The 18543-nt window shown below is 41.1% G+C and overlaps 1 protein-coding gene across 2 annotated transcripts in view; it reads right to left on the bottom strand.

Annotated features, from left to right (window-relative positions):
• Pdpk1 (3-phosphoinositide dependent protein kinase 1) overlaps nt 1–18543 on the bottom strand; it is a 90042-nt gene that overhangs the window by 13500 nt on the left and 57999 nt on the right. For both annotated transcript variants that reach the window (XM_004864657.4, XM_087203106.1), the window contains 4 exons: nt 14440–14508; nt 14135–14231; nt 12536–12709; nt 10780–10997 (listed from right to left, as the gene is read on the bottom strand). In XM_004864657.4, coding sequence (XP_004864714.1) covers nt 10780–10997; nt 12536–12709; nt 14135–14231; nt 14440–14508 — 558 coding nt within the window. The remainder of the gene's footprint in view (nt 1–10779; nt 10998–12535; nt 12710–14134; nt 14232–14439; nt 14509–18543) is intronic.

Raw genomic sequence — 18543 nt, 5'->3', positions numbered from 1 at the left:
AGAACTACAATTCTATCATCACTGAGAATAATTATTTGTATCAAATCTTTTATTTTTATTGGTACATGTTTACAGTACATAATGACTACATTCCTAGTGTGGAGTTGATTCATGTACATAACACATCTTTTTTTTAATCCTCTTCTCTCTCCGCCCCCTCCATCTCTCGACCCCCTTCCCTTTTGCAAAAGATCTATCGCCCTGTTTTGTATTAACTATCTTTTTTTAATTTTGTTCTTATTTATGCTTAGGGTTTCTCATATAAGAAAAATCGTGTGATACTTCAGCTTGTGTGTCTGATTTATTTCACTTAACATTATGGTCTCAGCTTGCATCCATTTTCCTACAAAGTATGACTCAAGTTTATCCATCTTTATGGCAATGTACTACTACTCCACTGTGTATAAATGCCACATTTTCTTTATCCATTCATTTGTTGATGGACATAGAGGCTGCTTCCAAGATTTAACTATTATGAGTTGAGCTGCTATAAACATGGTATGCATAAAATCACTGTAATGTAATGTCTTTAACTCTTTTGGGAAGATAACTAGAAGGGCAATAGCTGGGTTAAATGGAATTTCTACGTTTAGTATTTTGAGGAATCTCTGTGCTGATTTCCATAGTGGTTGTGCTAGTTTATATTCCCACCAACAATGCAGAAGGGATCCCTTTTCCCTGCAGCCTTGCCAGCCTGTTATTATTTGATTTCTTGATGATAGCTGTTCTTTCTGGAATAAGGTGGAATCTCAGTGTTGTTTTAATTTGCATGTCTCTAATGGCCAGAGATGTTGAACATTTTTTCATGTATTTATTGAGCATTTGTACTTCTTCTGAGAAGTGTCTATTCATTTCAGTTGCCCGCCGTTTGATTGAGTCTGTTTTGGGAGGGGTCTAATTTTTTTTTTTTAGTTCTTTATGTATTTGAGATATTAGTGCTCTAAGGAATAGCTGGCCTTTTTTTTCTCATTCTGTAGGCTGTCTCCTTTGCTGTGCAGAAACTTTCTAATTTGATATGATACCATTTATTGATTCTTGGTGCTATTTCTTGTGCATTTGGGGTTCTGTTCAGAAAGTCCTTGTCTGTGCCTATGTCTTCAAGAGTCTACCTATTTTATCTTCCCACAGATTGTGTTGCTGTTTTAATATTTTCATTTTTGATCATTTTGATTTTAGTTTAGTACAGGGTAAGAGAGGGAGATTTAAGATGGGTCTAGATTTAATCTTCTGCATGTGGGTAGCCAGTTTTCCCAGCAACATAACAAGTGGTAGTTTCTTAAATGTTAAGTGCAGTACGGAGATCTGGACAATAACAATGGCATTTTTCACATACTGTGACATTAAAAGGCATCAATGTACTTCACATTTTGAATGGATCTTCTAGCCATATGTGACTTTATAACAGCACACATCGTTCATCTGGAAAATACTAGTTTGCTCAGTTATGGAGGACTTCCAAATCATGATAAAGTCATTCTACAACGCCAAAGAGTTCACTAACATCACTATTGATCTCAAAGGTCTTCAAGTATGGGAAGATGTTAAATTCACAATGATGGTTTTCTAAAACCCTAATTTTTACTTTAAGGTGTCAATTTCATTATTTGTACAAATACCTGCAATCATTTCCCTTGAAGTAACAGGCTCATTTCTATCATTTTCAAGAGAAAAGTGAGCCAAATAGCCACACCTGTAAAACCACAGTTAGCCAGTAAGTCAGACTCCAGAGGTGATGGTGTCCCTAGAGAGCAGGCTAGCAGTCTCAGAAGCACTCTCTTGGAGAACTTGGGCTACAGCAGGAGTGCTTTACGTATACTTCCCATGCATCATACAGAGAATCAATGAAACTCATCCGTCTTAATGACACTCAGAGATGAGACTGGTTCTTTCCTCTCTTAATGAGCAAGTAGCTTTTTAATTTCTGGTGTAAAAGGTTGTAACAGTGTTTGGTTTTTAAAGAGCTCAGCACATACACACTTAAAATGTTGCTTTTTGAAACAAATTCTCAAGCCTGGCCTTGAACTCACTACGTAACCCAGGCCAACCTTGGCTCACAGTGATCCTCCTGCCTCAGCCTTCTTAGTGCTAGGATTACAGGAGTGCTGAGGTTATAGGAGTGCACCACCAAACCCAGCTAACTGCTTTTTAAATGTTAAAATATTTCCTTTAAACTAAAATTTTCCTTTATCTTTAAACACTGAATGACAGGTCTCAAAATGATGTTGCAGCTTTACTGAAACGGGATACCATAATCACATCCTTTTCACTGACAGAAAAAAGGCAAAGAATTAACATCTACATAGCCAAGGAAAAGACTGCTTTTGTTCCATTTTTGTTTCATATTTACAGTTTTTCCCAGTTGCTCTGGTATATATTTCTTCCACTCCATGCATCACAGAACTCTTTGGTATGTCAGTTTCTTCTTGTTCTGGGGTGCTGGAGATGAAAGCCAGGGCCTTACACAAGTTAGGTAAGCACCCTAATACTAAGCTATGCCCTAGTCTCTTTTCTTTTTTTTTTGTTAGCAATTGATTATCAATTTATTAATATAGTTGACTCAGACATCTGCAGCGGTCCTTCAACCTCAGCTACTAGATCAGCACTAATAGCAGGAACCTGTTCGACATCCTCAGAAGGGTTGTGTTAGCCGGTATGTACTTATAGATTCACATCTGGAAAAGACCCTAAAAGGCGTTCTCAGTCTTGGGTCAGCATCTGAACTGTGCCTTCACTTTGAGATCCCTTTCCTTTGTACCTCTCCAATCGGCACACATTCTCTCCAGGGCTTCCTGTTGCAGCTGGCAAAGATAAGTCTAACCGAGTGAACCACAATCTCTGGTTCTATGGTGTCCATCCAGTATCTTGAAAAGTCATGGCCATGTTACAGCTTTCTCACTGATTTGTTCAGGACAGCAGTGAGCCAGGCACAGAAGACGACAAGGCACAGGTCTACAGCACCCGCTATCACACCTTCCTCAGAAAGGTTGTGTTCTTCTGAGGATCTCAGGACTTAAATGGTGCTGTTGTGGTTGAGAAAGCAAGTCTTCTCCTTTTTTATGTCAATGACTCATATTTACATATGAAAAATACATTAAAGATGTTCTTTTATTTTAGAAAATTAATATTTACAGTAACATTTTTGGGGCTGGGGATTTAGCTCAGTGATTTCACCGCCTGCTGTGCAAGCACAACAACCCAAGTTCAATTCCCTGGTAACACAAAAAATAAAATAAAATAAAGTAACATTTTTAGATAAAATTTACAAAAATCCTTGATTTTAAAAAAATTTATTTTTTTGAGACAGGGTCCCACTTATGAAGAACAGGCTGGCCTTGAACTTCCGGTGATCTTCCTGCCTCAGCCTCTCAAGTGCTGGGATGACAGGCGTGTGCCACCATGTGTGGCATATAAAGTTTTTAATACTATTGCAAAAAAAGTCAGAAAAGTGTACTTAATTCTTGTATTTCCACATGGAGACAAGAAAAATCTCAGGATTTCAAAATGATGATTCATTGCATGACATAAAATTACACAGATTATAATAGGTATAATTTAAGATCATTAGTCAAGAGTTCAGTAGATTACTGAGAATTTACTAATCTCCAAAAATGTATATATGTAAACCATAAATCTACTTCAGAAAATTCTAAGCCAAGCATAGTGGCACACACCTGTAATCACAACATTTGGAAGACTGAGGCAGGAGGATCGCTGTGAGTTTGAGGCCAACCTGGGCTACATATAGAGAGGTTTTTGTTTTGTTTTGTTTTGTTCTTTTATTGGTACATTGTAGGTATACAATTTGTTTACATTTATCATTGGGTGTTTGTACCTGTACATGATATATCTTGGTTCTTATTTTTTTTCCCCCATTACCTGTGCACCCTTCATCCCCTCCGCCCTTCCCTATTTACATAGATTTCATTTCCTTTTGTTTTTTTTTCTTCTCCCATAGTTTTTCCTTTCCCTCTTTTCCTTTCCCCTTCCCTTCCCTTCACTCCTTCATCTTTGGACCTTTTTTCCTATTTCAAATTATCAGTTATTCATTTTAATCATTTTAACCCTTGTTTACACTATCAGTTTCTCACACTAGTGAAACGATTCAGTATTTACACATGTGTGTCCTATTTATTTTACTTAAGAGTATGGCCTCGAAATGCATCCATTTAGCGATAAATGACTAGTTTTTCATTCTTTATGACTGAGTAGTACTCCATTTTATTAAAAAACCACATTTTGTTTATCCAGTTTCCAGTTGATGGGCACTTGGACTGCTTCTAAGCTTTAGCTATTACAAACTGTGCCGCTATGAACATGGGTGCACATATATCGCTGTGGTATGATTCTTTTAATTCTTTTGGGAAAATACCCAGCAGGGGAATAGCTGGGTCAAATGGGACCTCTAGCCCTAGTTCTTTGAGGTATCTCCATACTGACTTCCACAGTGGTTGCACCAGTCTGGACTCCCACCAGCAATGGAGAAGGGTATCTTTCTCCCCACAACCCCTACAGCATTTGTTATTTGTTGATTTCTTGATAGCAGCCATTCTTTCTGGGGTGAGGTGGAATCTCAGTGTTGTTTTCATCTGCATCTCTCGAATGACCAGTGATGCTGAACATTTTTTCATATATTTGTTTGCTGCTTTTACTTCCTTGTCTGAGAAATGTCTGTTCATTTCAGATGCCCATTTTTGAATTGGGTCTTTGAATTTGGGGGGGGTCTGATTTTTTAAAATTCTTTATATATTCTAGATAGTAGTCCTCTGTCTGAAGTACAGCTGCTAAAAATTATTTCTCATATTGTAGGTTGTCTGTTAGCTCTGTTGGTGGTTTCTTTTGCAGTGCAGAAGCTTTTCAATAAGATGAGATCTCAGTTGTTGATTCTTTCTGCTAGTTCCCGTGATGCTGAGGTTTTGTTCATGAAGTCTCCTATGCCAATGTCTTCAAGAGTTCTACCTAAATTATCTTCCAGCAAGTTTAGTGTTTCTGTCTTAATATTTATATCTTTAATCCACTTCGATCTTAGTTTAGTGCAAGGTGATAGGTATGGGTCTAGTTTCAATCTTTGGCAGGTTGAAATCCAGTTTTTCCAACATGATGTATTAAATAGGCTATCTTTCCTCCAATGAGGGTGGTTGGCTCCTTTGTCAAAGATGAGGTGGCTAAGCATGTCTGGAGTTGTTTTTGCATCTTCTAATCTATTCCACTGATCCTCAGGCCTGTTCCTTTGCCAGTACCATGCTGATTTTATCACAGTAGCTTTGTAGTATAGTTTCAAGTTGGGGATTGTGATACCTGCAGCCATGCCTCTCTTGCTTAGAATTGCTTTAGCTATTCTAGGTCTCTTATGGTTCCAAATGAATTTTTGGATTGTTTTCTCTAGTTCTGTGAAGTATATTGTTGGAATTTCAATTGGCATTGCACTGAATCTATATAGTAGTTTGGGAAGTATGGCCATTTTCACTATATTGGTTCTTCCTACCCAGGAGCAAGGGATGTCTTTCCATTTTCTTGTATCTTCTTCGATCTCTTTTTTCAGAGTGCTGTAGTTTTCAGTGTAGAGGTCTTTTGCTTCCTTTGTTAGATTGATTCCTAGATATTTCATTTTTTTGGATGCTACTATAAAAGGAATTGTTTCCCTAATTTCTCTCTCAGTCTGTTATTTGCGTACAAGAAGGCTATTGTTTTTTGAGTGTTGACCTTGTATCCAGCTACTCTACTGAATCTGTCAGTTAAGTCTAGAAGTCTTTTGGCAGAGTTTTGTGGGTCTTCTATGTAAAGTATCATATCATCAGCAAATAATGACAGTTTAACTTCTTCTTTTCCTATGTTTATTCCTTTATTTATTTATTTTTGGTACCAGGGATCGAACTCGGGTCCTTGCACTTGCGTAGCAGGCGTTGAAACCACTAAGCTAAATCCCCGGCCCCTGTTTATTCCTTTTATTTCTTTCTCTTTTCTAATTGCTGTGGCTAATGTTTCCAGAACTACATTGAACAGGAGTGGTGATAGTGGGCATCCTTGTCTTGTTCCTGATTTTAGCGTGAAAGTTTTCAGTTTTTGACCATTTAGTATGACGTTGGCTGTTGGTTTTTCATAGATAGCCTTAATCAGGTTAAGATAAAGACCTTCTATTCCAATTTTCTAATAGCGTTTTTATCATGAATGGGTGCTGGATTTTGTCTTTTTCTGCATCTATTGAGATGATCATATGGCTTTTGTCCTTGACTCTGTTAATATGGTGCATTAAATTTATTGATTTACGAATGTTGAGCCATCCTTGCATCCCTGGGATAAATCCGACTTGGTCAGGGTGTATGATCTTCTTGATGACCCTCTGTACTCTGTTTGCCAGTATCTTGTTGAGGATTTTTGCATCTATGTTTAATAGGGAGACTGGCCTGTAGTTCTCTTTTTGTGTTGGGTCTTTCCCTGGTTTTCGAATCAAAGTAATACTTGCTTCCAGGAATGAATTTGGAAGTACTACTTCCCTTTCAATTTCCTTGATGAGTTTAAAGAGTAATGGCATTAGTTCTTCTTTAAATGTCTTGTAAAATTCACCAGTGAAGCCATCCGGACATGGGCTTTTCTCTGTTGGTAAATATTTTATTACATTTTCAATTTCACTCATTGTAATTGGGGTGTTTAGAATTTCTATATCTTCATTTAACTTTGGCAATTTGTATGTATCTAGAAATCTGTCCATTTCTTCTGTTTTCCATTTTACTGGAGTACAGGTTCTCGAAGTAGGTATTGATGATCCTCTGGATTTCTGTTGGATCTGTTGTGACTTCACCTTTTTCATTCTTAATTGCATGTATTTGTGCCTTTTCTTTCCTTTTTTTGATAAGGTTGGCTAAAGGTTTATCGATTTTATTTATTCTTTCAAAAAACCAACTCTTTGATTCATTGATTTTTTATATCATTCTCTTAGTCTCCATTGCATTGATTTCTACTCTAATCTTTATAATTTCCTCTCTTGTATGACCTTTGGATTCGTTATGCTCTTCTTTTTCTAGGAGCTTAAGGTGCTGCATTAGGCTATTTATCTGAGTTTTCTCTGTTTTCCTAATATGGGCGTTCACTGCTATGAATTTCCCGCGTAGAATTGCTTTCATTGTGTCCCATAGATTCCTGTATGTTGTACTGGCATTTTCATTTACTTGTAGAAACTGTTTAATTTCTTCTTTAATTACTTCTGTGACCCATTGGTTGTTCAAGAGGGTGTTATTCAGTTTCCATGTGTTTGTTGGGGTTTTGCGGTTTCTTATGTTATTGATCTCCAATTTTATTGCACTATGGCCTGATAATATACAGGGGGTAACTTCAATTCTTTTACATTTACTTAGATATGTCCTATGAGCTAGCATGTGGTCTATTCTGGAGAATGACCTGTGTGCAGCCGAAAAGAATGTGTATTCCGATTTTGTGGGGTGGAACACTCTGTAAACATCTATTAAGTCCATTTGTTCAATAGCTTGGTTCAGTTCTAGAATTTCCTTGTTAACTTTTTGTCTAGATGATCTATTTGTGATAGTGGGGTATTGAGGTCCCCCACTACAACTGTGTTAGTGTTCATTTAGTTTTTCATGTCTATTAATATTTGTTTTGTATAGTTGGGGGGATTTGTATTTGGTGCATATATATTTAGGATTGTCATCTCTTCCTCTTGGATTATTCCCTTCACAAGGATATAGTGACCATCTTTGTCTCTCTTAATTAGTTTTGGTTTGAAATCTATTTTGTCTGCAAATAAGATTGCTACCCCTGCTTTCTTCTGGGTTCCTGCGGCATGGAGAACTGTTTTCCATCCTTTTACTTTTAGTCTATGAGTTTCTTCTTGAGTTAGGTGTGTTTCTTGTATACAGCATATTGTTGTATTTTCCTTTTTAATCCATTCTGCCAGTCTATTTCTTTTGATTGGTGAATTGAGGCCATTAACATTGAGGGTTATAATTGAGAGATATTGACTCATCCTTGTCGTGATGTTTTACTTTTGTTGGTTCTTTTATTTCTTATTTTTTCCCCCTTTCCATTTAGTGTCTTACTTTGCCTGGTGGCTTCCCTCTGATGGGCCTCATGGAGTTGTGAACTTCATTGCTTTTTTCTAGTATATTGTTTAGAATTGCTTGTAGTGCTGGTTTAGTGTTCATGAAATTTCTCAGGTGTTCTTTGTCATGGAAGTATCTAATTTCCCCATCGATTTTGAAAGATAATTTTGCAGGATACAACAGTCTAGGTTGGAAGTTATTTTCTTTTAGGGCTTGAAATACTTCACTCCAGGCTCTCCTTGATTTGAGGGTTTGTGTTGAGAAGTCTGCTGTGATTCTGATGGGCTTTCCTTTGTAGGTGATTTGTTTCTTTTCTCTAACTGCTTGTAGGATTTTGTTTTTCAGTTGGGTTTCTGGGATCTTGACTATTATATGTCTAGATGTAGATTTTTTTTTTATCATGGCTAGTTGGAGTTCTATATGCCTCACTTATCTGTATGTCCAACTCTCTACCTCTGTCTGGGAAGTTTTCCACTATTACTCCTGTGAACAGTTTTTTTTATGTCAATTGTGCTTTCTCCTGTTTTTTCATGGACTCCTATCAGTCTTATGTTATTCTTCTTTGCATCATGTAGCAGTTGTTGGATTGATTTCTCATGGTTCCTTACTATTTTTAAGAAATCTTACACATAGAGAGTTTAAGGCCAGCCTGAACTACACAGCAAGACCCTGTCTTTAAAAAAAAAAGAAAGAGGGCCGGAGATTTAGCTCAGTGGTTCCAGCGCCTGCCTTGCAAGCACAAGGTCCTGAGTTCGATCCCCAGTACCAAACAAAAAAAAAGAAAGAAAGAAAGAAAGAAAGAAAGAAAACGAAAATTCTAGAAAAGACAAAAACACCCACTCTATTAACCATCAAAATAAAATCTACCTACCATAGCCACTGAAAAACTTCACTGTACACTATCAGAGAATAAGAGTGAAAAAAGTAAATATCATCTGAGAATTATTACACATGCACAGTTTTTGTCTCACCCTGAGAACTCTGTGGCCATACCTTGAGAAACACTGTTTATGAGAGGAAGTGGGGAAAGGAGGGAAAGGAGGCATAAAAAAATTAAGATGTGTCATGTACATGTATCAACTACCCATAAATGTAACCATTATGTACTGTAAACATGCACTAGTAAAAACTTTTTAAAAAAAAGAATCACTGTTTAAAGAGCAAAGTGTAATGAGTATGGTGTTACATGCCTATAATCCCAGTTACATGGGAGGCAGGAGGATTCCAAGTTTCAGGGCAGCCTGGGCAACTGAGAACCTATCTCAAAATAAAATTTAAGGGCCGGGGATTTAGCTCAGTGGTTCTGCCGCCTGCCTTGCAAGCACAAGGTCCTGAGTTCGATCCCCGGTACCAAATAAATAAATAATAAAAGGTCGGGTGATGTAGCTTAGCATTCCCTAGGATTAATACCTAATATCACAAAAACAAAGACACAAACAAACCCTTTTTTTTTCCTATCCCTAATAAATTATTTTAGGAAACAAAGAGTTAAAAGACAAATTTAACTCCCTACAATTGTAGAGTACTTCTGAGGACTGACATTATACTCAAGTCTTTCTAGAGACAATAATTTCTAATGGTATGACATCCTAGTCTTAGCCACATGTGGCTTTTCCCTCTGGACTGTGCTGGGAAAGCCACTGAGAGCTCAGCTCCTCTCTCTCTCACTCTTCCTCAAGAGTACCTTGAGCCGTGTGTCCTTTCTCCTGCCTCACTAAGCCCTCAATTCCTTCCTCCTTGCCTTCTCTTTCCATTCCATCCCACTCCATGCCTTTCTGAGAGACTCCCACTGCCCTGGACCCCATTCTGCACATAAAAAGCTAAAACCATAAAAACTCTTGAAGAAAATGTAGGTAAAAATACTGAGGCCATTTTTAACACGTCTAAGATGGAAAACAAAATAAAAACAGGTTGAGTTTTGTAAGAACATGCAACTTTCACCCAAAACACACTGTCAACAGACTGAAGAGTAAACCGGAAGGAAATTTTGACAAAATACACAAGATAGAATATCTTTCATACATATGGCTCTTAAAAATTGACTTCTAGGGCCAGGGATTTAGCTCAGTGGTTCTGCTGCCTGCCTTGCAAGCGCAAGGACCTGAGTTTGATCCCCAGTATCAAAATAAAGAAACAAAAAATTGACTTCTAAAAGATGCAAAGTATATAGAGTACATAGAATAAGTAAACATAAATGGCCAATGAACATGGAAAATGTCTGCCTCAATACAAATAGAAGTTAAAACCTCAGAAATCCTCTGAATGCCTCAATGAAGAGCCACAGTTATTTCAGTCACAGAGAGCCCACATCTGGCAGAGCAGGTGGTTGTCTGCAACTTTGCCCTCTGGAACCAGGATAACTGAGAGTCCCACTCAACCCCTGGCCCCACAGCCTCCTAAACACCACACTGGAACCATCCTTGGAGTGTCCTCTTTTTTTAAGAGCATTAGAATCCCAGCACTCAGGAGGATGAAGTAGGAGGACTGCCATGAGTTCAAGGCTACCCTGGTCTATATAATAAGTTCAAAGCCAGCATGAACTACATTGTGAGACCCTGTCTCAAAAAAAAAAAAAAAAAAATAGCAAGCACTCAAGTATTAGGGAGGCAACTCAAGAACTCAAGTCCAAGATGTCACTATGAGCCTCACTCACCAGCCCTGCTGAATACCTGCTATTCAGGCTCACTGCATTTATATACAGAAGGCTGTTTATGCCTGTAATTCTTACCAAGGGTTTCCACCAGCCTGCTTCTCCAATAATAACCTCTTCTCATCTTCAGAAAACTGTAAGTCCAGTTCGAAAGAGTTAGTGTCCAAATCGTGGATGTACTGCTCTATGTTGCTGTCCGACCTATGGGGCAGGCTGGCATCCACCACAGACAGGGAATGGGAGGAGGAGGATGATGACACTTGCATGCAGCCAAACTGGCTCAGGAGATTATCATACTGCAGGGAAGAAGGAAAACAGAAAGGTCCCTTCATTTGCTTCTCGAGTCAAAAACCCACACAGCATCTATCCCTGAGGCCCTCCCACACTAGTGGGCTCACATACACCACACCAAGGCAGACTGCCCATCTGTCCCTTCTGGTAAGTGTAGTGAGATCTTACTCTCCTCCACCACCATCTGGCTGCTAAGCCAAGGCAGTAGTGATTTTAGTGTAGCTCTGGAAGATTTTTAGGTACAAGCTAAAGTTCCTCAGTCAACTGAAGTGGAACTCCATGCATGGGAACTGGCTAGAAAACATTTCAATGACAGTCAAACCAGAAAAATGTATATCAATGATAAGGAACTTCTAAAATCACTTTTAAGTACAGTGGGGTCACAACAGAGACTGGTAAAAGAGCCTAGATAGGCTGGGCATTTAGCTCAGTGGTGCCACCGCCTGCCTTGTAAGCGAAAGGTCCTGAGTTCTATCCCTGGTAGCGGAAAAAAAAGAGCCTAGATAGGCTAGGCACGCATGATGGGTCTAATCCCAGCCCTTGGGAGGCTATGGGAGGAAGATTTCAATGATTTCAAGGCCACGCTGGGCTACACAGTGAGCTCAAGGCCAGCCTGAACTACACAGTGAGACTCTGGCTCAAAAAAAAAAAGAAGAGCCTGGATGTATGAGACTGAAGACTAGAGTGGAGGTGGGTACACTGTAGCTCCTTATACCTTTCTGTCCCTTTTGTCCAAGATAAAAGCTTCTTAATAACATCTGGGAGTGGTGAGACATGTCTCTAATTCCAGCACTTGGGAGCCTGAGGCAGAAAGATCACAAATTTGAGGCCAGCCTGGACTACCTAGTGAGTTCAAGGCCAGCCTGAACTCCATAGTGAGACATTGTCCCAAAAACAACAACAACAACAAATATTTAATAACAAAATAATAGTAAAAACCGGTGTCTGAAGTCAAGCCTTAGGAGATAAGCAGACTTAAAGTCAGGGACAGCAACTGCTCACAGACCCTGGGGCCACACCTTTCAGACTAGGCAGGCCTGCTCCTGCTGAGGATGGATCTCCACTGACTAGGGGCTACCCTCCAAAGCCACATGTCCAGAAGTTCAAGGCAGGAGCAGTGTACGTGTCTCTTGGGAGATAAGCAGCATTCATAAACATCTTGGACACAATTTAAAAAATGTGGAGCCAAAAGCTGCCACCAACAATGAGCCCTGGTGCCAGGAGCCCAGAGGTGAGTACAGGCAGGGTGCTGTGCCCCCACCCAACATAGGCCACCAGCTCCACCCCTCTGGGCACAACTCATCAGACCACTCACAGCTGAGGAAATGAGAAGGACTTAGCCCACCCAGGGCCTGTTGGCCATAGCCACATAGCAACAAAAGAGTCTAACCACCAATAGTTTTATGACACTGGCTCCCACTAATCACACAAATCCATGTCCCATGGCATGAGGGCATGGACCCCTTGTGTGCAGAGGAGCCATGCTCATGTAGCAGGACAAGCAGACCTCTCTGCCCAGACTCTCCCATGGGTGCCAGCTTACATTGCCATAGCAGTCCTCGTCATCCTCTGACATGGCTGGCAAGTAAGCTGTGAGCTTTGGGGGTGTCTGCTGGTGCAGATTCTTCCATGTGATGGATTCAAAGAATGGATGAGCCTTGAGAGGTTCGTACCCTTTCATCTCTTCGCAGCCTAACCGCTTTGTGGCATCCAAAACCTTAAGTGATAATGAAAACAAGTTACTGTCAGAGTTAAAATGTAATTCTGGGGCCGGGGATTTAGCTCAGTGGTTTCAGTGTCTGCTGCGCAGGCACAGGAACCACTGAGCTAAATCTCCGGCCCAAAAGAGATGTTTTTTAACAAAATTCTTTTCCATTCTTAGTACCTCCTGGAGGCCCACCCCAGGACTGCTTTTCCTGCCATGGGGCAACCCAGGCTGCTCCGGGTTTTTGCCTCAGCCTGAGGCCCTGGACCCTGACTCCTGCAGGTGAAAATAAATCTGATACCAACTTCTTCAAAATATAGCAAGCAACAACTATCCTTTAAAAATATGTAGCCATATGGTGAGCCAGCCCAAACTACAAAGCAAAATCCTGTCTCATCAGGGTTTCAACAAAACAAAAAATAAATAAAATATGTACTTAAAAATCCTAAAACAACCTAGTCACAGTAGTACATGCCTGTAATACCAGTTACTCAGAAGGCAAGAGGATCATGAGTTCCAAGCCAGCTTGGGCAACTTGGCAAGACACTGTCAAAATAACCAAAAAGGGATGGAGATGAAGCTTGGTGGTAGAGTGCTTGCCTAGCATGCACAAGGCTGTAGGTTCAATTCCTGGTATTACAAAAAAAGAAAGGAGGGCAAGACGGTAGGAGGGTCCTAAAACTAGAGGAAAAAAAAAATCAAAGAAGAACTGACTGGCTCTAATAACAAAGAGAACAAAAATCCTGGACAGCAAGATCTCACAGGCACCCCATGTCTTTCAAAAGGCAGCAGCACCATTTCTTCCTGGAGACAGAAAAAAAGCAGACCTGGAAGGCCTGTGTCCACCAGGCACACAGGGGAGCAAGTCCAACTCCCACTAAGGGGAGCTAAGAAATAGTCAGAAATGGGTGGGAAGGTGATCCCGGAGCTTGAACTGACTCTGCTCCCAAGAACTGAGTTAAGGAGGGCAACCAGAGTCCAAAGAAACCAGGGCCAGGACACTTCAGTTTCTGGAATATAAACTTTCCCAGGTGAATCTGTTTTTCATTACCTGCTTTGATCTTTAAAGTCTTCATATAGCTTACTATAAAGTTGACATCAACAGACATCACTGAAGTAGCATTTAAGCCATCTGCCACCATAACAAACCCAGTTGCTCCAGCAGCAGTAAGTGAAAGGGCTCTGCCATGTTGATGAACACATGCAAAATGATACAGTAATTTCCTGTCTTATTAAAGTCAAGAACCAGGCACTTGAAAAGTGAAAGGAATTATAATGAGATGAGATACAAGACGTGACTCTATCTACAATCTCTGTCAATCCTGAACATACCTGTCCTTCAACACAGCAGCCTCCCAGAAGCTCCTTCAGGCAGAGGGTTAGAGAATGCAGTGTGTGACTGAGGTCCCCTCAACAGAGAAAATTCAAAATGCTTACCAAGAGTTTTTCTACGAGGTCTCTTGCCTTAGGGAAGAATTTTTCTGGGAAGTCATATTCCAACTTAATGATCTTCTGAAATATAAGATACTCATTTCTATGAATTAAAAAAAAAAGCAGTCATTCAGGGAGGATCCTTCAAACCTCCAGTACCAGATACAGCCTTCCCAGGATAACCCAGCATTGCCCTTGCCACCCACAAGCCACCATGCCCTGTGCACTTGAGAGCCACAGGGAAAGTTCCTCCTTAGCCCACCCCTTCTTCCAGAAGGAGGTGTGCTGCGATAGGCTCAATCCCTTCTTACCCGGCTCGGAATGGTGGGAGTCCTGCCACAAGCTGGTATATTATACATCCAAGAGCCCAAAGGTCTGAACTTTAAGGTAGGGAAAAAAATAAAGAAAAATGGCATTGGTACAATTCAAGTGACAAACACAATTCATTTTCTACTCTGTGCCACCACCCCCAATGTATTCCTGTTCCTTAGGACCAGACAGGTGTGAAGTTTGAACCTTCCTTTCTGGGGAAATGCCACTGAAATCTGGGCTCAGAGACTCCTGCACATGATAGGCACCACCAGTCAGCCTTTAGCTGGGCCTCTTGCACTATGGGTTAACAACTTCCATACATGCACAGTCCTATCCTAAAGGGAAAGCAGAGTTCACTGCCCACCAAAGAGCAACACTGGGACAGCTGGCCCCATCTCCACAGGGTGGTACAGTTGAAACTAACCCAGATTCTTTCCTGACCAGCTTGTGCTCACCCCAGGACAGGTGTGTACACACACATGCCTCAGGGCAGAGAACCATCAACCATCCATAAAATGTGCACAAAGGAGGCTTTGCCCTTCCCCTCTTGGACTCAGCTATGAAAAGTATTGCCCATCCTTTATAAACATTTGGCTTATCCATTTTAAAAAGAAATCAATTCAGTTCTAAATGTTTCTAAATCATTTCCATAATGTCGCTAGATGTTCTGAGTCCCCAGCTGTCAAGGACCCTGAGGTTGCCAAACTCTCACCTGCAGGCAAGATACTCTCCCACATATCCAGCTCTCCCACTCACCCTCAGCATGCTGAGATGGCTTTACAGGCATTATCCCCTCAGAGTCCTGCTTTCCATTTCCCTAAACACTGAGGTCACAGGGCCCTGACAGTAACCTGGCACTCTGGATGATGCCACTGCAGACCGTGGGTAAAAACCACTACTCAAGACGAGACATCAGCTGCAGTGCCAGGCCTTGGGGAAAGGCTTTGTCCTGGCCCTGGCATCCACAGAACCCACAAGCTAATGCACAGGTGAAGTACTTGGGGTGAGTTTAAAAATACAACAGGTTAAAAACCTGAGTCACAACAGAATGAAGGTTACCTAAACAAATGAATTTACATTCAACTCAGTAACTAGTTTTTACATTTGGCTTTATTTAGTGTTTAGTGTTTATTTAGTGTAAGTTAAAGTATGGAGCACAGCAAAAAAAAAAAAAAAACAGGCTGCAAAGCACCCTTCCTCCCCAGTGCAGAAGCTGCAAAGAGGGTAGGGCACAGCGGAGCTGCACCTGCCACTTTGCAGAGTCCCTTCCACAACATAAGAGTACGAACGCTCTGGGAAACAGGCATGGGGATACACACCTGTAATTCCAGCACTTGTGAGGCTGAGTGAGGAACATTGCAAGTTTGAGGCCAGTACAGACCATATAGTGAGTTCAAGACCAGCCTTAGCTACAAAGCAAGGATCTGACCTCCAAAAAAACAAATAAAGTAAGGGCTCTGGGTTAGCTTCTACCACTATAAAGTATCTCAGAGTTTCATTAAGTGTGAATTTAGGATTTTAAATGTTTTGTTAACTCAATGATAATAAACAGGGAAGCCCTATAATGGTTCTAGAAAGTATAATATACCAAGAATTTCATAAATGCTCAGTTAGATCAAGTCATGCCACTTCCTGAAACTCACATGGAGGAATTCAGGACAACCCCATCTCTCCCACCTGTAGGACGATGTTGCAACCCCAAGGGAAAGCACCTGTGCCTTCCTCTTACCCTACACCAGCACCATCTCAAACTCATGAGACAGAAAAATCACACAATTAGTAAAGATGTCTACACATAATTTTAATGACAAAGAAAATTGTTCATCACAGAATCACAAAGAGCAGGATGCATACTGGCTAACACTCAACTTATATGAAAACTACATAAAATACACAGAACAACTGGAAAGATAAGACTTATTTTCTAAGAATTCTTTACAATGAATAGGCATTCCTTTTAAAATTAAAAAGAAAAAAAACAGATGTTTTGGTACACATCTGTATTAACAGCATTCTGGGAGGCTGAGGAAGGAGGATCGCACCTCTGAGACCAGCCTGAGTAACACCTTAGCAACTGAGCAAGACCCTGCCTTGAAACAAAAAATAAAAAGAGGGCTGGGGATGTAGCTCAATGTGAAGATCTTGGGTGGGTTCAATCTCCATATCACTAACCCCCCCAAAAAAAAAATCAGAAAAAACTTAATTATAATAATGCATATCATAAGATTAAGTTTTAAGGCTGGGGATTTAGCTCAGTGGTTCTGCCGCTTGCCTTGCAAGCGCAAGGACCTGAGTTCGATCCCCAGTACCAAAAGAAAAGAAAAGAAAAAAGATTAAGTTTTAAAAGTAAAAATAATGCAGCAATGAATGCATCCCTCCCAACCCAGCTTCCAGCCCCTAGAGACAACCACTTTTGTCTGTTTCTTGCATATCCTCCTACAGAACATGAACCACCCACAAAGAACATCCATGTATGTCCCTCCTCCACACAGAAGCTAGCTTATGAGCCTGACCCCTTATAGCCTGGAGATCTCTGTAAGTGCAGACAAGCTCAGCACCTGGGGAGGAACCAAGAGCAAGGAAAGCTGACTCTTGGATTAAGTGCTAGATCTGGAAAACCAGGAGACTTTACCCACTACCTCACACTGCAGACATTGACAAATGCATCCTCCTCTGTCCCATAGGATGCTGAGCAGCATCCCTGGCCTCCAGCCACTGTGGGCTAATAGCACCTTCACCCCAACTGTGACAACCAAAACTGTCTCTAGACATGGTTAAGTGTCCTCAGAGGCAGAATTGCTTGTGCTGGGCAACTCTTGACATGGAGCAGTTCTGATCCATAGGAAGAAGTCAAATTCTAATGACTGAATAAGATTTAAGAGAGGGGGCCTGATAACCACTGAGATGCCCAAGTTTAATTTTTCAGAGCATCCTTCCATACTGCTATCAAGCTTGTGCCCATAGTTCAACCCCTACCTGGAGTTTTCAAAGCTGTCAACCTCAGAAACAGAGTTGCTTAGCTGGGTGTGGTGGCACCCACTTGTAAAACCAGCATTTGGAAGGCTGAGGCAGGAGGATTGGTACAAGTTTGAGGCCAGCCTGGACTATACAGTGAAGACTTTGACTCCAAAAAAGAAGAAAGAAAAAAAGAAAGCTGCCTAAGTAGAATCACTCACTCACTCAGGGCAGCTAAGCAGGACAGAGGGACGGTCTTCATAAGGGGGTGCCACAAGGCCAAGTGGCGGGCCAAACCAAGTACTTAGAAGAGTTTCACAGGCTAGGATGGGAAGAAGCATCCACTCCACAGACCTTGTCGCCTAGAAATGCTCCTCAAACCTAGAACACAGATTCTAATGCCACCTCAAAGTCTCCCAGGACAGCACCTTCAACTCTTCCCTGCTGTGGGCCATCAGCTCCCTGGCCTCCTGTCTTCTGCTGCCCAGCTCATCTGTGGACTGATCCTTCCCCACTCTGCAACCTATGAACTTGCACACAGAACACACCCCTGGACCAGTGCCAGCCCCTATATCCCTCACATTGTACTTCTAATATTCAGGACTGAGTCTACCACCAAGGCCCAGTTGCATTTCTCCAATACTCTTGGCATTCCTGGTGCTGTCTGAGGACTGGCTGCCCCCTGAAGGAAACCCTCTCTGCTCACTCATCCCTTTCAGGCCTTTGCCCATCCCTCCAAGGCCTCTGCCCACCCCTGCAGAAGCTGTGGCACTGGACAATTAACCCTGAAGCACAGCAGTCACACTTTCCCCACTGAATAGATTTCCTTAAGGAAAACAGTCAAATCTCTAATCAAAAAACAACTGTCAACTCAGAAGTATAAAATATCATGATAAAGTAGCATACATGGGTGGTAAAGGAAAGACATAGATTAAAAAGCAAAAAATAGGGCCGGGGATTTAGCTCAGTGGTTTCGCCGCCTGCTATGCAGCTCAAGGACCGTAGTTCGATCCCTCGTACCAAAAAAAAAAAAAGCAAAAAATAGCCACTATGGCACATACCGGTAATTCTACCTGCTCAGGAGACTAAGGCAGGGGGATCACAAGTTTGAGGCCAGCCTGAGCAATTCAATGAGACACAGTCTCAAA

The sequence above is a fragment of the Heterocephalus glaber genome, unplaced genomic scaffold (genome assembly GCF_053883595.1).
Source record: "Heterocephalus glaber isolate CG9 unplaced genomic scaffold, H.glaber_assembly_v1.0 deba00001781, whole genome shotgun sequence".
Taxonomy (NCBI): Eukaryota; Metazoa; Chordata; class Mammalia; order Rodentia; family Bathyergidae; genus Heterocephalus; species Heterocephalus glaber.
This window is presented reverse-complemented; position numbering and strand designations above follow the sequence as displayed.